Raw genomic sequence first — 24,704 nt, 5'->3', positions numbered from 1 at the left:
TGCACAGATCCATGGCATAACAGATAAAATACTAGGTAAATAGTAGAGACGGAAGATTAAAAATTATCTACATTTTTAGAATGAATAAGGAAATTATACATACCACTTTGCAGAATCGATTCGTCTCCCCGAAAAGCTTCACAAGTCACTAAAAGCGCAGTCTGGTGTAGATGGATGACGTTGTAATAGAGTAAAGGTACAAGGCAACGGCTGGTGGAAACCATGGTGTGGGGAATTACTTTCTTAAAATATAAGAAAACAAACAAAAAATATATTTATTATCAGTTATTATTAAGTTTAAGCCGTCGCCACTTTTTTTATGCAATGAAACTTGCGTATATATTACTGTTTCCTTTCCTTTTTATTATTATTAGCAAATCACCCGGCATTGCCCGGTTGTAAAATGCCCATAAATATTAAATTTTAATTCATGCAGAATTCTTATTTATTAAAAACAGAAAAATTCATTGAGTATATAGGTTTAGAGTTGTCCTCACACACACACACAAACACACACATACATACACATACAAAAACACAAACACACACACATAAACACACACACAAACACATACATACACATACACGCACACACACACATTCTCACTTTTATATGTAGATAGATTTTTAGTACATGGAAAAGGGCTGCCCTCTTTCCATGTAAATAAGAAGAATATTGGATAAGAAAAATGAGATTAGAATCGAACCCTGTAGGCAAAGTTAAGAAATGGAATGTTAGAAATTAAGTCTATTGTTAATTCTTTCAGAAACCAGAATATTAAATATGTCAGTAAAAGAATGAACAATGCAAATTAAATTATATTGTTTAAAATTGGTTAGATTAGAATTGAGGATCCTTTTGTTTGTCAAAAGTGTGTTGGACAAACATGTAAAGCCACATGAAATTGGTCACGTTTGAAAAACACACTTCTGACGTCATAAACAAAGGACATTTCTCCATATTATAGTTTCTTATTTTAGTCAGAGATCAAGTCAGTCAGCAAGAGAGGCAGAGAGTCGGTTAGTTATTTCTTCGGAAGCGGAGGTAGAACATTTAGACTGTGTATATCCAAATTTGAATTCCTGACGTCAACCGACCGGTCGATCAGATGAATAAGGAAATCATCATTATGTGTTGTAACTGTTGTCTTGTGTCACGAACGAAAGGTAATTGTGTTTATCATCTTATAATGAACATTGTAAACCCTTCCAAATTATGTGTCCCTCCCCTCTATCATCATAAATGAAGTATCTCCTCCTCTCTGATATGTGTTAAGAAGAACAATCCCGTGTCTGATATAAATGTCATTATCATCTCTAATATGTGTTAAAAGAACGGTGCATCATATCCCCCTCCCCTTTAATATGTGTTAAAAGAACTGTCCATCATATTCCCCCGTTAATATGTGTTAAAAGAATTATAATATAAACGTCTTCTCTCCTTAATCATTATTATCGTTATGTCTCTGTGTTAAGAACTGTGCATCATATCTCCCTCTCCTCTAGTATACTTAAAAAGAACATCTCTACCTCATCATCACTATCGTTATGTCTGTATTACATGAGCCCCATTATATATGTGCCCCAATATGTACTCCGCATCATTTCAATTATAAACCCTTCGAGGATTATGTGTTCTCCCCGCCATCATCACAAGTTAATATCTTCTCTCATCTAATATGTGTTAAAAGAGATTATATATATATATATATATATATATATATATATATATATATATATATATATATATATATATATATATGTGTGTGTGTGTGTGTATAAATGTCTTCTCTCCCTCATCATCACTATCGTTATGTCTGTATTACATGAGCCCCATTATATATGTGCCTCAATATGAACTCTGCGTCATCTTTAAATATGAACCCGAACTATTCAACATTATCAGTTATCATTAAGCCTTCCTCGCTTTTCTCATAAAACGAAACTTGCATACATTTTCTTTCCTTTTTTAATAGCATCAGATATTATTAAGTGGTATCTCCTTACATCTTTGAAGTCTCGAGTACAGCTAGTATATATATATATATATATATATATATATATATATATATATATATATATATATATATATATATACACGCCGTATCATTCAGTTGATCGTCTAGTGTGTATATTTCAACATTTATGTAACAGTTCTGACAGGAAACGATTGACGTGGACGTATCGAAACAGTTGTAGACAAAGTTCTTTTAACAGATGTAAATAAAACAACACATATCTGAATTATTTACGAACATTTATTTTCATGATTTCAGCCGACATCTTCAAAGATTACAATGTCTTTACATTTTGGCTGCTTGAGGAAATGCTTCTCCCTGCGTCATGGAGAGACCGATTCCCCCCTTGAGTCGTCCATTCTCTCTGATGTCCAGCTAACGATTGACTAGAATCTTCCCAAATCTACATCCCATTACGTGTCTCAGACCAACAGCTGATGTAACCCAATCAAGTTATTTGTTTATGTGAACCAAAAATCATGTTTACATCTATTTTCTATTTTCACATTCCTTTGTAGGGATATTATTATTTACTGTCAATCACTTTTCTCGCAATCTTATTGTTTATTTTTCTAATCATTATAATTGATCTGTTGCTCAAGTCAATTAATAATAATAATAGTAATAATAATGTTTTGACCTTTGGCCCTGCCTGCTAAAGTTAACGCAGATACTATGCTATGATCGCAGCCAAAGGGTCACAACATTACATTATGTCCTGGTGATTTTTGCAAGTAAATGGCAGATAACAGTTTGAATATCGTATGCTCGATCTACGGTGATGATTTAAAAAAAATAGCTCGCAGCTAATTATTGCAATAAAACATTTTCTAAACTGCATAAATATCCCCACTCTTTATCTGTGCCACAACCAAAACGTAGATTTCATGAACAAAGCATCTTTCTTAGAAGTGCTCGCCTGTAGAACTCTCTTCCGTCTGCATGTTTTCCACCTGTCTACAACTTGGATGTCTTCAAGTTCAACATAAACAACATCCATGATGAACCGCCCCCTTAAGAGACGTTATCAAATCTCCAATACTAACGATTACTATGATACTATCCCATTGATTACTGTACGTGCAATGACCCTTATCCCCGAGTGGCTTCTGGGCCTTGATAAGTGGTGACTACCATGTAAAAAAAACTTTTCAAAAGTGAGAACGTATCAAGTGCCCAAGGATGAATTTGGAGATGTGTTAAGAATTTGGAGATGTGTTAGGAAGATAAATCAAAGTTTTTCAAAGATTGATTTGGGATCAAAGCCTGGTCAATGCAGTGGAAGCACTTGGACTCACCACTTATGAAGAAGGCAAGAGTGCATCTCTCCATTGGCAAGCACATGCTCACAGTCTTCTGGAACCAGGATGGTGTAGTGATGACAGATTTCCTGGCAAAGGGTACCAGGATTACAAGAACCTATTATGTTTTCAACATCAACATCAACAAGGGTTTTATCACTCAATGGAGAACCCTTCCCTTGACTTTAGCCACTTTGTCACGAGCCATGTGAAACCAATGTGCTGTATCAGGTCGTCCCTCCATCTCGTTCTTGGTCTTCCCTTTGGCCTCTTATGTTCATGACGTGTCCATTCCATTGTCTTGATGGATCATCTGTTATCATGTTGTCTGGCTACGTGTCCTGCCCATCTGTGTTTTGATGTTTTGATGGCAGTATTGATGTCAATAACTTATTTGTTAGTGGATCCAGATGTTTGTCGTTCTGTCTTGTTAGAGTGATGCCTAATATTATCCTCTCCATGCTCCTTTATGCTACTGCCAAGATTTCACTTTGGCGAGTTTTCAGGACCCATGTTTCACTACCGTAGATCATCACAGGTAGTACATATTCATTGAAGATCTTCCCTTTGATTGACATATTTGCTTTTCGGCTTCTCGTGATATTCTCCACTTTCCCAAAAGCTGCCCGTCCCAATTATTATGTTTTAATTTGGAGGAAATTAAGAGAAGCTACCAAAATTAAGAGATGTGTCAAAATAAGTAAAGTTATCCCCTTTCCCCTAGTCAATGCATATCGCCAGATTGAAAGTAGAGGCGTGGGGCTATAAAACCCCCCGATCCCCCTACTCTTCTGGTCTTGCCGCTTATAACTTTCATCTCTTTCCAGCAATGAAGTTGTTTTTGAAAGACAATGCTTCGGTCAACAGCATGTATGTTGCTAGATCAGAAACACGGACGACTGACTATGAAGTCCTTCCTCATCCCTCCTACTCTCTGGACCTTGCACCCTCTGACTTTCAGCTCTTCCCAGTCATTAAGTTGTTATTGAAAGAAAAGAGCTTACCATATGATACAGCCTTGATTTCCAAAGTAACGTTGTGATTGGAGGACCAACCAGGGATGTTGTAAAAAAAAACAATCCCTAGTGCTGCATTAAATGATGGGAGAAATGCGGGGTTTGTTTTACTTCACACATATATTCGAAAAAGTTTTAAAAAGCAAATATATAACAAATAAATGTTATCAAAGGTAAGATAAGTTACTTTCCTGCCTAACTGGATAATTTTTTAGTGATTTTATTTAATGTAACATGTTTATTCAGCTCGAAAAATATACACTGTTTACCGATGTAATGTAAAATTACAAATGGGGCCGGACTCTCTGTTGAACACGGTAAATTTGGGAACATGAGTTAAAAATTAAAAAAAAAACTATACAAAATACTGTTAGAAACTCGTCCAATAAATGTTTCCGTGACATATATTCGATGGGTTTTTAACAGTATTTACATATTAAATATTACATTAAATAAAAACACTAAAAAATTATCCAGTTAGGTAGAAACGTAAAAGAAGAACAGCAAAATATAAGAGAAAATAAACCAATGCCCAAGTGTGAGCTGCATTTCTGAAGGGGCAAAGACATAAAGAGATACAATTTCCTCACTTGCAATGAAATAGCTATGGTATTTGTTGGTGAGAATGGTGCCTCACCAGAAAATAGAGACAACTTTTTTCAAGAAAATATTCTCTGATTTTCCAAATCTTTATTTAAAAAAATCAAAATGAAACAGATAGTTTTGTTGCATAAAAACCTTTTCATTTATTCGAACATCCTCATTTTATGCGATACTTATAATTAAAGAAAAACTGTATTCACAAATTTCATTCTATTGAAATTTGTATCTAATATTGTTTATTTATTATATAGCCTAATGTTTTGTGTTGTAATTATTACGCACAGAACTTTTTATCATTTTTAACTTTCAAAAATATTCAGCGTTTTGAATTTAAATATTACCTTGCTTCAATGTAATATACGATTTTTGTATTGCTGATTAAAATTCAAAGCAAATATTAATTGCTGATATTTCTAAAACTCAATTGATGAGTTTTGATTGAAGTTTGAAAAATAGCATATTATACCTTTTCAATGATTCATTGGATATTTACAGACGTGTATTTGAATAAAAACTTTTCTCCATTTTGATCTTTCTATGAACATGGTTTCATAGGAGCTTTATTAAAATATTTTCAATAAATAAAAAATATTTTAGGTATTTTAATGCTTAACAAATGTTTTGCTAATATTTTGTAATGTTAATTGAATGGATTTATAACTCATAATTCAAAGCACTTTTGTTCAATTTGAAAATTTTTATTAATTCAATATTAAGAAAACATTTATTTTCCATTTGAACATCTTCATTGAATTGTGTGTTTCAAGATATAAAGAAATAATATTTTTTTAGATATCAAGACCTTTGTTTTTTCATAAAATTATAAAATATTTTATCTATGGTATGATTATAATTTATGAAAAAATGAAATAATTAATCAATATTTTCTCCTACAATTTATAAGTGAATAGATTTTTATTCAAAATGAAAGGAAATGTTTTCATTTCCTAATCATTGTTTGTGTGGAGGTAATTTATTGTAAAAGTGAAATTAACAGATCTTTGCAAACAGATTCTTTACAGGATTAAGAGTTGATTACAGTATTAAGAGTTGATTACAGTATTAAGAGTTGATTACAGTATTAAGAGTTAATATCACTTTTTAAAAAGTGATGCCAATCATGAATACTACCCCAATATCCTATGGAATACAAATTCCGCAAATCAGACAAGCAATATCCATTTTCAAGATTACAATCAAAATAAGAGTAAAGTCAGAATAATTTGAAGAATGATAACAATCAAAACTCATCTAACAAAAATTCCAACTATCAACCTCTATTGCAAGATAACAATAAAGATGTAATTAGGGGTTTAAATAATTTCAATAATGATGATGGAAATACCTAACAAATTCAGACATTCAATTGCATAATGAAATTTAAAAAATTATTTTATAAACTATATTTCAAGTTTTGCCATATAATCTGCCAAAAACCTACATTTTTATTCTTCAACCAAATCCCACCAATCCTACTACTTACTGATTTATTCCATCATTAAATCGTATTGCAAATTGGCCCCGTTCTCTTACCACTATGAAAAATGCAAAAAGTTAAGATGTAACATGTTTCTAGTAACATAATTATTACTGATTTACAAGTCACTTTAATAAAATAGATGTTTCACTGTAGTTCTATTTCGTGTAATAATCTCAAGTAGTTAAAGTAGTATTTGTCTTTAAAAAAATCACCTTCTGATCCAAACAAATATTCCACTGATTATTCTATTGAAAGACAGCCTCATATTAATTGTTTGCTTATGTGATGAGGTGTTTGCTGATATGAGGGTTGATGCTTTCAACTACCGTGGAATTTCCACGGGTACTGATAGTTATTATTATTATATTATAATTTTATTTTATAATATAAAGCTGAATGTTTGTCTGTGTGTATGCGCGTGTGTGTGTGTGTGTGTGTGTGTGTGTGTGTGTGTGTGTGTGTGTGTGTGTGTGTGTGTGTGGCCAAGAATAGGCTCCTGATTGACTATTTTAAAAAACTGATTACATATAATGATAGAAGATGTATCGAGACACAGGAATGGGTATGTTTGATATGGCAGAACGGTGGTTCATTACAATTGTGGGGGTCTGCGTTCGTGCCTGGTCCACAAAATATGGAAATAAAAAATTTAAAAATTAAAAAAAGAAACGTTTACAAGTGTTTTTGATATAGATGTACATAAGAATACTTTGATAAGTATGTTTTAACTTAAATAGGGATGGTATAATAAAATTGTGGGGTCTGCGTTCGCGCCTGGCTTCCATTGAATAGAAATAGGCACAAACTTTAATAAAGACTTTTCATATCTATCGGCGTAAGTATACTTTGATAATTATGTTTCAGTTTGAAGAAATATGGTATAATAAAATTATGGGGTGTTCGTTCGCACCTGACCTCCATAGAATGGAAATATGTCACAAAGTTTAACAAGGTTTTTTAATATAGATCCACAGAATATTGTGATAACTGTTTCAGTGTGAACAGGTATGGTATAATAAATTATGGGGTTTATTTTATTTTTACTTTCATCATATTTTGCTTTGGTTTTGATACCCCCAAATTCGAAGCTATCTCTTTACAACCCTTCCTTTTCATAACCTATCATACTTTCATAAATCAGAGTCCATTTTCTGTAGACTGTTTTTGAACCCAGTCAACGACGAGTACTTCTGCTAGTATATATATATATATATATATATATATATATATATATATATATATATATATATATATTATTCAGTTAGAGAAAAATGTCCGCAAAAAAAGAGTAGAATTCATTCAACTTACCCCGTTACTGACACACGTCACATTCGGGACGGGATTCGAACACCTGGTTGTAACGTTCCACATACCAATAAATTTGGATGACTTGCTGATTATTAAACCCAAAGGGGGATTACCTGCAAGAAAGGTAAGAAACATGAAATATTAACAAAGTATTACATTGTAAATATAAAATAAAGTAAGATACGCCTGTCCCCTATTCTATTGACCAGAATAGCTTCATAAACAAAAGATGCTCTAAATTTCTCAATTTGTCATGATAAAGAAATGTTTAATTTTAATCCTATTAATCGATTTCAGTATTTGATCCGGATCAATATTTTTTCTTAAGAGAAAGGCGATGGAGTTTTTACTCTCTCATTAATATATACTATGCCTACCACCCATTACATCAAGTCATTTTATGTTTAATAAAGCTGCTATACTATGGCAATTCTTGTTATAATTGTTATTCTTGTCATAATTGTTGAGACGTCCCCATAAATAATCAAATTCTACCCAATTTACACCATTAAAGATTACTATACCATCGTCTTACATTCATTATCCCTTATCCTTGGGTGGCCTTCACACCTGGATAAGCGGTAATTTTAATATTTCTTTAACTCCTCGACCCTTAAAACGTACACATTAACTCTGGGGATCAAGTAAAGATTAGAAGACGAATACTGGCGAACATTTCAAGTGACACTGGTTGTTCGACCTTGACATTGCCGCTGGTTGTTTGTAAACACGACAAATAGCAGACAAGGTCGAATGTTCGCGAGCAAGAATTTTTTTTTTTAATATATTTACGAAACTTTTTAAGATTCAAAAGAAAAAATATATATTTACAAAACATGTTTTTTAATATTAAATATTTACAAAACTTTTTTCTATTTACACAAAACTTTTTTGTGTAAGTAACAAAACAAACGTAAATTTAACAAAATATATTTAAATAAATGGGTGTCTTTCTTTATTTTCGATATGTATAATTTGTTAAATATTTAATAACTTCTTCACAATCGAATTACCGGGGCCAAAATCAGAAATTATAAATTCAACATGGTTATAATTTCCGGCCGATTAAAAGTGTCTCTGCTTAAAAATTAAATTACAATTTTGAGAGCCACTTTGGATTTATTCAAGACTTCAAATCAATCAGGGGGGATTTTAGGCTGCAGTTTAGTTTGCCCTCAAAAGAACTTACACTATCATGTGACTTCATGTTTCTTTTCCCCCCGAAAGTTGTTTTCATAATAATTTTTACGCTAAAAATAGTTTAAATGATAGAAAAACAAATCTAATCTGAAATTTTTTTACTTAATGTCATTTTCTTTATTCGGAAATGAAAATAAAAATATATAATTTGTTAAATATGTCATATCTTTTTTACAAATTACATGAGTCAAAATAGATCTTCTTCATCTTCTTCTTCTTCTTCTTCTTCTTCTTCTTCTTCTTCTTCTTCTTCTTCTTTGGAGGCTGTAGTGTGCACTAATGTACCATCTTAATAAAAACCTATAAAAATAGATCTTCTTTTTCGTAACCTGGTGAGGGTGCCCTTTTCTCTTCCCTGCAACATCTTTCTCACAGTAGAGACGTTGCGAGCCTGTCTTTACTCTATCATTATTTTCATGGCAGGTGCCTGTCTGAGCTTCAATCTATGGTCCCTCTTCACCAAACTTTCATGAAAAACACTCGTCTATCTGAAACCACTATCAATAATTTCCCCCACTCTTTTTCTGTGCCTAAACCTAAACGTAGATTCCATGAACAAAGTTTCTTTCTTAGAACTGCATGTATGTGGAACTTTCTTCCATTTGCCTGCTTTCTAGCTGACTACAAATTACATGAGTCAAAATAGATCTTCTTCTTTGGAGGCTGTAGTGTGTATTAGTGTACCATCTTAATAAAAAGTTTGTAAAAGTTCTCCTTTGACTATTTTGATTGATACAAAACATCTGTCAGAAATTATACATACAACATGATTGTAATTTCTAACCGATTGAAAGTGTCCTTACTTAAAAATTAAATTGCATTTTTATGTTTGGGAGCAACTTTGAATTTATTCAAGACTTCAAATCAATCAGTGGGAATTTTAGGCTGTCATGAGATTCTGCAGTTTTGTTCCCCCCTCCCCAAAGAACTTACACTGCCACTAAATTCACCAACCTGGATCTTAGAAACACTTAAGTATAACATTTCTTCAACCTCTCGATCCTTAAATTCATGGTCACGTGACTTCATCCTTCTCTGTCTTTCCTCACAAAAGGTTGTTTAGTAAATGCCACTTGCATTTCATAACAAATCTTTCCCCAAAATGGTTTAAATGATCAAAAGATCAAATCTAATTTTAAATAATATGAAACTCTCCAAAAAATTTTACATTTCTACGTTTTATCATTTTTTTCCCCCAATTCTACGTTTTTTTTTTTTGTTTGTTTTTTTTTTTTTTTTGTAGATCATCTACTAGCTGGCCAGTTGTGTACAAATTGCAAGAGCGACAGAAGCCTTCTACCATGTCTTATGTCGGATCATAGAAACACTTAAGTATAACATATCTTCAACCTCTCGATCACATGATTTCATCTTTTTGTCTTTCCTCACAAAAAGTTCTTTAGTAAATGTCACTTGCATTTCATATGATAAAAAGACCAAATCTAATTTTAAATGATATGAAACTCTCCAAAAATTTTTTTTGCATTTGTACGTTTGTTTTTGTTTTTTTAATTCTACGTATTTATAACTCAATCAATTTTTTTACTTAATAATTCTTATTGACATTTTCTTTATTAATAAATAACAAACAAAATTATTAACACGATGTGGAACGATAAAATTATCACCCTATAAAAGACGACATGATTCCATTTCCGTTTGATGAAAACTGGTTTTGTTTATTTGTTGCATACCATCTACTAGTTGTCCAGTTGTGTACAAATTCCAAGAGCGATAGGAGCCTTCTATCATGTCTGAAAGTGACAATTTTCAACAAGTGGGATCAAAGATGCACCGCTGTACAACTCATGCTCTCTACCGATCCAAGTTATGACAACAGGACCATTGCCAGCACCATCAAAATGCATGGCTGGATTTCCACGAATAACAGAGACGTGCTCAGGGTGATGAAAGAAAATTTTCCAGCCAGGGTTATGGTCTTTGGTGTGGTTTCAAGTGAGGACCGACCACATCATGCCACCTCACATGTTTGAAGTCTGCTTGAAAGTCAACACCAAAGTGTACCTGGATGTACTGAAGAGTGTGGAATCAGATGGCCGCTGGCAGACCCTTGGTGTGGCAGCAGGGCTCAGCGGCGGACCACAAGTCCAAAGAGACCCAGACTTGTCTTCAGAAGAAGTGCTATGGCGTTGTACCCTCTCCTCTTCCGACCTGAACCTACTGGACTACTTCGTTTGGTCATACGTCGAGAACATCACCAACATGACCTTTTACAACTCCAAAGTCAACCTGATCACTGCCATCCACCGAGTATTCGCCAAGCTCCTGACATCGCTTATAGAAAAGGCATTCTGCCAGTTCCAGACCTGTATCAAGGCGGTGATCGAGGCTGAAGGTGGCTACATTGAATAGATGTCAGCTCTATTACATAATCAAGTTACCTGAATCGATTTTTTTCAGTAAAAGTTTCCAAATACTGCTGTAGTGTTGTCTTCTTTAGGGTGACAACTTTATTGTTCCATTCCATATTTACTTACTAATGACATTGAAAGTAACAAATTCAATATAATTTCCGGTATTATCCGAACACGACCATCTGTTTTGATTTGTTTTTACATCTTTTATGATAAGTGTTGTGTTATAACCATTTCTTAAAACCCTGAATTTAGGAGTCTGCTGACAACTGCTTAGAGTTCGACATCGAAGTGTGATACCGTATTTCACATTTTCCCATTTTATACGATGGAATATCTCGTCATCAGGGAAAGCACACTCCAATTCTACGTCGCTTCCTTCCAGAAAATTCGTGCCATTTACAGTAGTATTGATTTCTGAAAAAGAAAAGAAAAGAAGTGGATTCGATGCATCAAATATAAAATTGTGAAGCAAATTTTTTACATGGAAAACTACCGTACTTTTTCGATGCCGTAGGGCCCTGGAAGAAAGACACGACTAAGTATTTGGCAAAAACAAAATGCATTTAACAGAAAAGTGAAGACAACACATAAATAATGTGGTTATACGTCAGTGCATAACTTGTGTACTAAATATTTATGATTAAAATATTCAATACAAAATACTAAATGCATGAATTTTTTAGATGAGGTTTGGTTATTCATATTATTGGGAATCTTCAGACTACTATTCTCATCTTGAGTGTGATTTCCACAACGTTTCAGTCGATATAACCTTGTGGTGTATCTTGTCAAACTTGGAAATGTTTCTGTCGAACTCGCGAATGGAACCCTTTATTTACAACACATCATGGTTGATGAAACAAGAGCATGCTACCCCCTTGAAATAAATAAAGGTTTCCTTCTGAAATTCCATCCAAATTCCTGAATTTGACAGGAATATTCCCGAGTCCGACAAGATAGACTTGAAGAAGGTCGGATATTATATCGACCGAAACGTTGTGAAAATGGCACTCAGGATGAGAACAGTAGTCTGACGAATTCAAATAATATTAAAGTACTAAATATAAAATAAAATGTCGCACAAGGCCGAAAAGGGAGGGTGGAGATTAATGCTGTCCTATCAAACATGAAATAAACTTCATTAATTCATTTCATCACAATACAAGACTCACTCTATGAATACACCAAATAACAATGTATACGTTTCTTTCAATAAGTTTCCAGATTTTTTTCGTAAAGGCACTTTTATGTATAGTACACACATGAAACTCTAGTCCCCATTCAAAGTAATCTTCTCCAGCTGCAATGCACTTGTAGCATCCGAACAACTTCTGGAAGGCTTTATAGAAGTCCTTTTGTGTGAATGCGTCAATGACCCTGGTCACAGCCTCTTTTATCTCCTCAATTGTCATAATGACAGCTTCTAAGGTTTTCCTTGAGCTTAGGGAATGATCAAAACTCACAGGGAGCAAGATCTGGAGTATAGGGAGGGTGAGGAACTGTCTTGATACCCATCTTGGTCAAATAGTCTGTGATCTTCTCTGAGTATCCTTGTTGCAAACTTTGAGCAAATCTTCCACATCTTCAGTTTCTCGTGAATAATTGTGTGTACAGTTCTCCCACTGACATCAAACCACGCACTTATTGTCTCTATAGAGAAATTCTTTATTTGGCCAATCACTCTGGTGTTTTGACTTCTTTACTCCTTCCACACCTCCCATCATCCTTCATAGACTCCCTGCCTTTCTTGAATTCCTTATGCTATTTAAAAACTGATGCTCGATTCATGCAAGATGGCCCAAAAGCAATCTGAAGCATTCCATACGTTTCTGTGGCACTTTTTCTAAGTTTAAAACAGAAATTTATTGCATATCGTTTTTCTAAAGTGTCTTCACATCCAGATTTTTTCAATTCCCCAGCTGTGACAATCTGACTTTAGTAGGGTGTATTCCAATTCCTGCTGTAGCTGTTCATTTAAACCTGAAATCACAAAAATTGGTCAGTCATCTCATAAGATGTAGAAAAATAACATACTGAATTTTTAGGAGTCTACGACAATTTTTAATGCCTGTACAAAAAAGTCTGGAAACTTATTTAAGCCACCTCATACATGATATGGGGAGTTGGAGAATAAAAATTTTATATACAACCACCTCCCCCCCCCCAAAAAAAAACGAATGATGTATTTCCAATGAAATAAGAACCACCACTAGGGAATGCGTGTCACTACCTCCCACAGTGACTTTCAACAGGTGACATTTCCGAATTTGGCCGTTCTGGGCCAACATTAGTTTCTTTATGATCGGCAGTCACTCTAGTGAGGAACCTAGATATTGAAGAATCTTGTCCGGTGAATTACCACTTCCTTGTTGTCAAAGATCAGGAGGGCAAATCGTCCAGCGCTGATTACCAAAGGCTGTATCGCTGGGGAGCAAAGGTCATTTCAATCCCTCAGGGTCAATCCTGGGCCCAACTCTCTTCCTGACCTCCCTAAACACATACTTAAATCATTCGTTGACATCTATGCTGATGACACGACCATCTACGGCAACACATCAAAGGCTGTAAATGACAAAGTTCTCTCTGATTCTCTCTCCTCTGATCTCGAGCACGTGGTTCAGTGGGGGAAGATGTGACTGGTTACCTTTAATGCATTCAAAACAAACTCCTATCCTTACATCATCAACGCTCTGATCCCCAGCTGGCATCAATTATGATGGATGGCTCTCGTCTGGGAGAAGCCCCGTGTTTTGACAAGCTTCTGGGTTTGACCTTTACTCCTGATCTGAAATCTGGGACACGTACATCAAGTCTATTGCCAAGGTCGCTGGAAAGATGGTAGGATCCTTCTACCGCTCCAGAAGATATCTCGCTACTGATGCAATTCTCTATCTATATAAAAGCCAAGTACGTCCAAGGATGGAATACTGTTGCCATATCTGGGCAGGAGCTGCTAAAAACAGCCTATCCTGCCTTGACAGAGTACAAAATAGACTTCGTGGCTTAGTGGGGGATGCCCTTTTCTCTTCCCTGCAACGTCTCTCCCACAGAAGAGACGTTGTGAGCCTATCCTTGTTTTATCGTTATTTCCATGGCAGGTGCTCGTCTGAACTCCAATCTCTGGTCCCGCCTCGCCAATCTTTCACGAAAAACACCCGTCTAGCTGAATCCCCTGTGAAAAATTCCCCCCACTCTATATCTGTGCCTAAATCAAAACGCGGATTTCATGAACAAAGCTTCTTTCTTAGAACTGCACGCCTGTGGAACTCTGTTCCGTCTGCCTGCTTCCCTCCAGACTACAACTTGGATGTCTTCAAGTCCAGTGTTAACAAATTCCTAATGAACTGCCCCCTTAATTAAACACTTCATCAAATCTCCACACTAACGTAATGTACTTGCAATTACCCTTATCCCTAAGTGGCTTCCGGGCCTTGATAAGTGGTGATCACTGTGTAAAAAAAAATCGTTCACATTACGTTTGAACCATAACCTTTATCATGCCCACACCCTGAAAACATCTAAGTTTTCCCTGCGACTATTTTTCTGTGTTGTTTGGTGAGTACACAGAGATGAGGAGAGATAGCAAATTTTTAAGGCAGAGGAGCTGAGAGATGCAAAAAGAAGTGTTAATGAAAGTTCTTAAAGCAAGAGGGAAATGCATTACTGAAAAAAGGGATACAGTCAACCTTTGGAAGAGGGTTTTCATACAAAGTTCATTGTACAAGACGATGAATACAAAAACACATTACCTTGCGGTTGAATGACGAATGAAGATAAAATACAAGACGTTTATTAATCCAGCTGGTGATCAGAATCCCATCCCTGCTAAAGTGGTACACTACGTCTTTTCCTGATCCTCTTTGCTTTCTAAGGAGTTTCTATCAGTCTTCCCGGTCCGCTCTACCAGACTAACAACTTCTCTCTCCCTGACTTACTCAAACTCTCTGACTTACTGACTGTTTCAGTTTAACTTATATATATATATATATATATATATATATATATATATAGGATTGATATGTAGTTTGTTTGAAGCATTGTGTGGGATAGGTGTGTAAAAGAGATTTAGAAGGCTGTTACAATGCGAGGAATGAATTAAAGTCGCTGTTGGCCCTTCATCCAGCACGCTTTGAATCGACCTGTTACGTACACCATTTGAAAAGGGAAAATTTTTCCGAAATTAATAATGGAATACGTCGCATAAAATTACAAGTAAGACATTTTACCATGCAACTGAATAAATATATATATATATATATATATATATATATATATATATATATATGTATGTACTTATTGATTTGTAAATCGCCACTTGTTCTCGTCTCCTCTTACCAACAGCGACTTTAATTTATTCCTCACATTGTGACAGCCTTCTAAATCTCTTTACACACACACACACACACACACACACACATATATATATATATATATATATATCCATTCTATACTTCTTTGTGACGTCAGCACATGAGCCAAACATGTGAATACCATGCACATGCTTCAAACACGTTTCCTGGCAACATAAACCCAGATTTTCTCTGTAAACATTCTTTAATTCCATTGTACCATCATTCCTGCTTCAACTTAAATTAAATCAACACAACTTTCTGTTTACTGCAATCTTTTGTTGTATAACTTATTTTTGACTTGCATTCCTCACTACAATGGATAATTCACTGCATTCCTGGAATCGTATCTTAACTAACAAAAATGTATGTTTTGTAATTTTTAACAACTGCATTCGATTCCAGAATTCTCATCCCATAATAATATTCAATTATAATTACTTTGTTTCTAACTAAAAACCGGGATCTGTCCCCTTCAATATTCAACAGTATTTTTAGTTTTTTACATCAAGTTGCTCTATGTCTTGTCTGGAGATACCCACCCACCCAAAAAAATGAATATAATGATGATATATGGGAGGTGTGTAAATCATTGATGAGGCATAGAAGCCATGAAAAATAAAAGTTACAAAAGCACATTGTTATTAGGGATTTTAGAAAACATACAATTCAGTGATAAGATGTGTTATAACATAAGTCAATTGAAAGTTTAATTTAGTGTTTTGTGTTGCCATAGTTTTGTGGAGGTCGCTTTGGGAGCCGCCATCTGTAAAATCTCCGTTTTTATTGGGGTGCCATATTAGGAGAAAGACGAGAGACACGCTAAATGAAAAGAACAAAACAAAACAAAACAAAAAGACTGCCAAGACTAAACTTGTTTCCTTCGATAATTACAAGAAACCTTCTCTACCACCAATAGCAATGGCCAATGACTCTTTATCTGAAAGTATATCCCTTAAACTCCTCGGCCTAACATTCACAGGAAACATGAGGTGGAACAATTACATTGAGAGTATTTCAAGGACCGCTGCAAAGAAGATAGGTTCTTTCTACGTGCTAGAAAGCTACTAACGCCCGAAAATATCCTGTACCTCTATAAGGCCACCATTCGCCCATGTATGGAGCATTGTTGTCATATTTGGACTGGTGCATCTGTCACTAGTCTCTCGCTCCTAGACAAGGTTCAAAAGAGAGTCGCCAATCTGATAGGTCCTGAACTGTCATCTAAGCTTCAGCCTCTGTCACATCGACAAAGTGTTGCATCCCTCTGCCTGTTCTACAAGTACTTTAACGGTGATTGCTCTGACAAACTGCAAGCACTTGTGCCCCCTAGACGTAAATATCCCCGACAAACCCGACAAGCAGCTAAATCCCACCCCTTCACAGTAGAGATCACTAGATGCAAGAGAGCCTTCTACTCCAGTAGTTTCTTCCCCAGAACAGCTAGACTTTGGAATTCCCTTCCAGGTCCCTGCTTCCCCGACTGTACCGACATGTAACGTGAACCGACATCTTGCTGCCCAACTTCGTACACAGTACCCTTGATGCTTATGTCCCTGATAGTAGCCCCCTACATCAAAGTGGCAATGTGCCTTGTTTGGGGTGAAAATACAATAAAAAAAATGAATTATGCTCTTAAGGTAGGTCGTATATGCGATGTGAAATTTGATAAAAAAAATTAACACATACTGTTGCAACATTTTTATTTAATGGGGTATGATACCTAAAAGTTGGCGGATTCTATTTGTAAACACTCCCGGATAAGAACTGACGAATCAAATCAAGCCACATTCTGTAAACAACCAATCAGAAGCTAGAATTGCCCCATAAAAATATCGAATCTTTTAGCATTCCAGCACATAATTCTTTCATGTCAACACGAGAAGGTTCTTTTGCTCTTTGCCTGCAAAGTTATAAAGTACAGGACCTGTACACAACTTTCTGTTTACCGCATTCTTTTATTGTATAAGTTATTTCTAATTAGCATTCTTCAATACAATGGATAATTCATTGCATTCCTGGAATCGTATCTAACTAATAAAAATGTATTCATTTTAACTTTTAACAGCTACGTTCGATTCCAGAATTCTCCTTCAATAATAATAATAATCGATCCTAATTATTTTGTTTCTAACTAAAAACCGAGAGCTGTCTCCTTTCAATACACAACATTTCTACAAGTGTGAGACGATCATAAGGCTATGCGGAAATTGATTGACAAACACCAAAAATAATTTTATCATAAAACTAGCAGAGAGACCCGATGTTGCCCGGGATTGAATGATGATCAACGAAACCTAGTAGGCGATGTCCTTTTCTCATCCTTGCAACCTCTTTCCCACAGAAGAGACGTTGCAAGCTCTATTGTTATTCTCGTGACAAGTGCTCATGTGAGCTCCAATCTATGGTTACCCCTTGCCAAAATGTTTTAAAAAACACTTAACTAGTTACACCCCCACTTTTTATCTGTTCCTAAATTTAAACTCAGTTTCCATGAACAAAGTTACTTTCCCAGCACTGCGCACCTCTAGAACACTGTTCCACTGGTCTGCTTCCCAACTGACAAGTTTTTGTTGAGCCGTCCCCGTAAATAGTTCAAATTCTGCCCAATCTGCATATTAACAATTATTAAAATACCACCTTACGTTCATTAATCTTTATTTTCGAATGGCTCTCGGGCCTTGATAAGTGGTGATTTTTTTGTACAAAAAAAATGTTTCACACTCCAATATTTTTATTACCATCGAAATCGATGAAATTGCCCATTTTTCAAACAAATCGATTAATTGCTCTGGTGCGCTGGGTGGAAGCTTCACATATCCCCCTGCAGTGATTTAATCCATTGTAGTTAACATTGCACTGTAGAGAACCTACTGTTGATTTTATGAAATTATTTTTATATATAATGGCTTTAATTAAAGTTTTAAATACAAAAGTCAACTATTATGCTTCAATTGTGCTCTAAGCAGAAAGCTTCATTTTGAACACGCCCCTGTCATATAAAAGAACCTACTGTAAATTTTATATGCCTGGCCTTACTGTTTGTGTGGTGATAATGGTTTGAATTTAAGTTTAAAATCGAAAAGTCAAGTATCATCGTGCAATTGTACTTCAAACAGAAACATTCATTTTGAACACGCTCCTCTCATATCAAAGAATCTACTCTTAATTTTATATGTCGGCCTTTCGGCTTGTGTGGTAATACACTCCTCAGATGGCCTTGTGGTGTTAGGCTATATAAGGTGTTAACTTTGGTCAAAATCGCCTGTTCCTTCCTTCATTGGATTAGTTCGATTATTGATTATCGATACTTATCAAAGACATTCCGATGCAAAACTTAAAAACACTGCCAGGAGGCACATAAAGTACCTTTGTGTGAAATCTCATAAAAATTAGACCAGCCGTTTTCAAGTCCATAGGGAACGAACTCACACATGCACACACACGAACACACAACATTCCTTTTATATGATTGTAGATAATAAAAAAAGACATACGGAAAGAATCCGTAAAGTGGATCATGCTTGCCGTTATCATTATCCTGAAAAAAAGAAGAAAAATATTTTAATTTAAATTGAGTCGTAAAAATTTCAAATGAATACAAAAGTTATTAGCACATTTAGTTGTGGGTATGACGTCATGGATTAGAAACCTGCAGAAAGTTATATCAGCTCGAAATTGCATAAAAAAATGTTAAGATAAAAATGGAAAAACATAAATGGGAAAGCAGAAACGTCGATGACGTCATTCGGTTGAAAACAATGAACAAGAGAATGTTATTATTCGTAAAGCAATGAGGTTGGAAATAGAAATTGAAATCAGATGACGTAAACAATTGTTATTTAACAGGAGAACTAATGTTATCAGCACAGAATCTAACAAGCAGACAAGTCGGGTTGTGAGAGACCTTCACACAGATTAGGTACGGGCAAAAATTGGCGGACAAAAATAGGGGGACCTAGTTTTGAAAGCCGATTTATCATAATTTTTTTGTAGGTTTCCGACTACTTTTTGATTGTATTTGAAAGATTAAAGACTAAACTTAATTTACAAAAGGAAAAAAAAAATATTTGTACACGTGAAAAAAAAGTTATGAAAAATTTTTCACAGCGAGCTATCCAATTCATCTAAATTTTGAAGTTAAATAAATTCATTGTAAAAAATCCTTTAAAAGATAAATATTAGGTTTCTGAGTCTATTTCAAAAATAATCAGTAAAGCAAGGTCCTAAGATGTTGAATTAAATTAAAAAAAAACACCTTAATTTTACAAAACATAAATTAATTGACCAAAAATCCGAGTGATTCTGCCGTTCGCAAAATGCAACAAACTAAAATGTTGTAAACACGGAGTATACAAAGACCAAAAATTTCAGGCAGTCGAAAGACTATGAAAATGACGTCATGTAATTAAAGGGAGGAAGGAGTGTGATAGTTTTCTTTTTTTCCCAGACGTGCATCCGTACATTCCTATTCTGAACGTTTGTATAAATGTTTCCATTTTTTTAATTTAATTATTTTTCTATGTCCCTGTTTTAAAATTATTTTTTTTTACTTATTATTCAATATTATGTAAAAAATATGTTACGCGAAAAGTTTGACATACTTGCGAGCGAGGATATTATTAAAATATAGCATATAAAAATGCGAAACCTGTAATTTAACAAAAAAGTAGAAATATTTTTTGCAATTTAATTTTGTTTGTGAAAATATTAAATAAACAATGCTTAATTCATTGGTAATATCGGTAATTCGAGAAATTCATTTATTTTTTCGAGTTATATCGAATTCATTGATATGAACTTTAGGGAGTTTTTCGTAATGTTCCTGTAAAAATTATTGTATTTTATTTTATTCTTACAAATTACGATGCGTTATGTATATAAAAAATGCAAAAAAAATCGTTTTTTAACGACTGCAAACGATAACTTTAGTAAAGGTATTTTTTGTTTAAACAAAATAATACATTTCCACTAAGATTTAAATAAAAAAAATAGTTAATTCATTATATTCCGCGATCATTGTTTGATAAGTACTGAAAATTTCATTAAAATTGGTTAATTTCCTGATTTTTGGTGATTTTTTAAGTAAAGTGAGGGGTCAAAATGTTTATACATTTTCAGCATCGGCATTCATTTTGCCCGTACCCAACATAGATCCTGGGACATGTTTGCTCATTTGTGAAAGAAATTAATGAAAAAAATAAAATAATTGTTTTTATAAAAATAAAAAATATATTCTTCCTATTCCATCAGCCATATACTCGCAGTTCAGCCCGGCTTTGCTTGGGCCCTATGTACTGTTCATAACTTTATGTGCATATATATATATATATATATATATATATATATATATATATATATATAAAGCTGAACGTCTGTGTGTGTGTGTTTGTGTGTGTGTGTTTGTGTGTGTGTGTGTGTGTCTGTCTGTCTGTGTGTATCTGGTCACAAATAGGATCCTATATGGTTGACTATTTTAAAAAACTGATTACATATAATGATAGAAGATTATAGAGAATCAGGAATGGGTGTGTTTGATCTGGCAAAACGGTGGTTCCTTAAAATTGTGGGGTCTGCGTTCGCGCCTGGAAATAAAAAATGAAAAAAAAAACGTTTAGAAAGGTTTTTGCTATAAATGTACATAAGAATACTTTGATAAGTATGTTTCAACTTAAATAAGGATGGTATAATAAAATGGTGGGGTCTTCGTTCGCGCCTGTACTCTATGGAAATATTGCACAAACTTTAACAAAGACTTTTCATATCTATTTGCGTAAGTATACTTTAATAATTATGTTTCAGTTTGAAGAAATATGGTATAATAAAATTATGGGGTGTTCCTTCGCGCCTGACCTCCATAGAATGTAAATATGTTACAAAGTTTAACAAAGTTTTTTAAAAGGGGTGAGGGTCCACAATAACACCTGTACTTTAATCCTAATTCGCGTTAGCTTTTATTTTATTTTTTTTAGTTGAATCATATTCTGTCGAATAAATTCACCCCATAAACTTACGTTCTTATTAAAGTGAAAGTAAAAAAAAGTCGGAATTTTAGACAATTCTCGACATAAATTTTGCATAACAGTGTTTTTTCCTTCTCCATTTGTACGTGGCACTCTTTCGAAAATACATAAATAGATAAATAATAAAAAAATAAGAACGTTACTTGTTAGCGTGTCAAAAGAAGGAAAAAGTCCTGCTCACGTGATTACATGTCTTTTTAAAAACATTTACATAACCTTTTTATTTTTATTTATATATCTGTTTAAGCTTTTTTGTCAGTGTACTAGATAGAATTCAGTTGATTACAACCCTTTCTTCGTGGTCTTTACATTACAATAGTACAACCCTGAATCCGACGGCGCAATACTACACCGTTCAATACTGTAAAACTGAAACGAAGCTGTTCTGCTTGAAAAGGGCGCCATTTTCTTCTTATTCATATTTATATCGATTCGTTGCTTTAAAAAACTAAAGTAATTACGTGTTTACTTTTTTAATATCCCATTTTGCTGTTTCTGGTTATTTTACTAAAGTAAGTAAAGCTTCATTATTTTTTAAAACTGTTTTTGTTTCTTTGTGTTTTGATATTTCGTCGATATTATTTAGTAAGAGTGTTTAGCAGAAAAGCCAACAAACGACTACCCGAAGAAATAAATATATAAAAAATAAATGTTACCATAGTCAATAAAAGTTCAGTTCATGTTTTTTTGTGGTGAAATAGTTCTTAATGCTCTTTACTTGAAATAATTTAAGCGAACCGAAATTAAAACGAAATTTGAGGCGATAACTACTTAAATGAGTTTTTATATAAACTACACATGCCATAATCGAATATTCCTCAAGCACAAAATAACAGAAAACATTAAAATATGCTTATAAATATTCCTTACGTTGATGGAACTCTCTTAAATTATGAACGCAGGATGCTCAGGTGCTCCTCCTTCAAATTGAAAACGGGGCTCTCCATTTAAAAGTCGCTGCCATTTTGATTTTTTTAAACCGGTTCGTGAATTAAAAAATAATTACAAACTACTTAAAAATACAAACCAATGAACTTTTCTGCCATAAAAGTAACTTTTGTTGACTATGGTAACATTTATTTCTTGTATATTTATATTATTATATATATAACATTTTCTCTTTTTAAGGAAACATCATTTTGTTGGTCACTCTTGGCTACGAATGGAAACAAAGTTGATATAAAAAATATATTTTGGCGAAAATTATCTTTACTTGCATCATATTTTGCTTAGGGTAAAATTTTTGAGTATCAAAACCTATCTCTTTAGAACCCCCTCCTTTTCATAACTTATCGTACTTTCATCAATCACAGTCCATTTTCTGTATGCTGTTTTTGAACCCAGTCAACGACGGGTACTTCTACTAGTATATATATATATACATATATACACACATATTAATATATATATATATATATGTATATGTATATGTATATGTGTGTGTGTGTGTGTATTACTAGATGGAATATTTCTCAGCGTTGCCTTAGGCGATGTAGAAAATATTAAGCGAGAAAAATATAAAATATTCTTTTTGAATGTCCCCTCACAAAACAAATTAAAATGTGATTATCTGGTGCATTATAATTATTATTTTCTGTTGTGCGAGTAAGTTAACCTTTTTCTATATATATATATAGTAATTTATAAAATATATATGGCGATTAAGCTACACTGAATATTCTGCGTTTCATCCAACTATAGGATTCGTCAGGCTTATGCGCGAATTCTGTCGTTGCTTCTTGTTTTTATATATGTTGAGGATTTCTAGTCGGCCAATCAGCTTTCTAGTATCCACCGCGCCCCTTCCTACCAACCAATGGGCATGCATTTTATCAAACAAAGGATCTGTTTTAGAACTAGGTTAGTGAGTTTAGGTGGTCGTTCTCCTTTTTTTTTATACATATAAATATACCTATGTGCACACAACAATGCACATACATATACATATATACATATATAATGTATGTGCATTGTTGTGTGCACATAGGTATATTTATATGTATAAAAAAAAGGGGGGAACGACCACCTTAACCCACTAACCTAGTTCTAAAACAGATCCTTTGTTTGATAAAATACATGCCCATTGGCTGGTAGGAAGGGGCGCGGTGGATACTAGAAAGCTGATTGGCCGACTAGAAATCCTCAACATATATAAAAACAAGAAGCAACGACAGAATTCGCGCATAAGCCTGACGAATCCTATAGTTGGATGAAACGCAGAATATTCAGTGTAGCTTAATCGCCATATATATTTTATAAATTACTAACTAGCTCTACCTACGTATTGAGCACTTTTGAAGTATATACTTAAAGTTTACGCATAAATCTATACTTTCATATATTAAATTTATGCGAATAAATGAAGTAGTTATATATATATATATATATATATATATATATATATATATATATATATATATATATGGCTTAATCCGTAAGAGGAAAACATTTACCCCACACACCCCAAAAAAATATAGGCGATTTTATAGCCGATATTTGCCGTTTAGGTTGCACCTGTCAAAAATACCACTCCATAGATAATAGACACCCCACAAACCGTTAAAATAAATTACCACGCAGCCACAACATACCCCCAATTTAACCCTAAAACATATACCCCTTAAACTCAACACTATGTTAAAGACCATATACAATTTTATATATCATTCTATATATAACAAGCTCCTCCTTTATTTATTTATTTAGAATTCAATAAAGCTTCCCCCAACTTTCTATAATTCCTCTTAATCTATTTCACCCCTAATGAACCCTACGCTAGACGCCACATCTCTTCCATGCTACCTAGCACCTTCTCTACTCTTCTGATGAGAAGCATTAGGCTTCGAAATGCCCTGACATAAAGAGTCCTTTCTATCTCCCAAATTTTGCTTGTATTCCATTATTCAATAAATGATCCATTCTATATCTACCAATATATATTTTTCTGACTTCATTTTATATTCTTGTTGTCCTATTATATATATATATATTAAAAAGTTTGACTCATGTCCAGATAACCTACATCTAA

The 24,704-nt window shown here is 33.9% G+C and overlaps 1 protein-coding gene across 3 annotated transcripts in view; it reads right to left on the bottom strand.

Annotated features, from left to right (window-relative positions):
• The window catches only part of LOC145248793 (uncharacterized), a 79,203-nt gene that overhangs the window by 34,111 nt on the left and 20,388 nt on the right, over positions 1 to 24,704 (bottom strand). For 2 of the 3 annotated variants that reach the window (XM_080110447.1, XM_080110448.1), the window contains 4 exons: positions 19,151 to 19,194; positions 11,425 to 11,718; positions 7,727 to 7,839; positions 104 to 242 (listed from right to left, as the gene is read on the bottom strand). In XM_080110447.1, the coding sequence (XP_079966573.1) occupies positions 104 to 242; positions 7,727 to 7,839; positions 11,425 to 11,718; positions 19,151 to 19,194 (590 nt within the window). The remainder of the gene's footprint in view (positions 1 to 103; positions 243 to 7,726; positions 7,840 to 11,424; positions 11,719 to 19,150; positions 19,195 to 24,704) is intronic. The other variant, XM_080110449.1, reaches the window with a different exon arrangement.

This window comes from Euprymna scolopes, chromosome 27 (genome assembly GCF_053919585.1).
Source record: "Euprymna scolopes isolate OS-2025 chromosome 27, ASM5391958v1, whole genome shotgun sequence".
Lineage (NCBI taxonomy): Eukaryota > Metazoa > Mollusca > Cephalopoda > Sepiida > Sepiolidae > Euprymna > Euprymna scolopes.
Note: the sequence above shows the minus strand (reverse complement) of the source record. Positions and strands in the feature narration are given on the sequence as shown.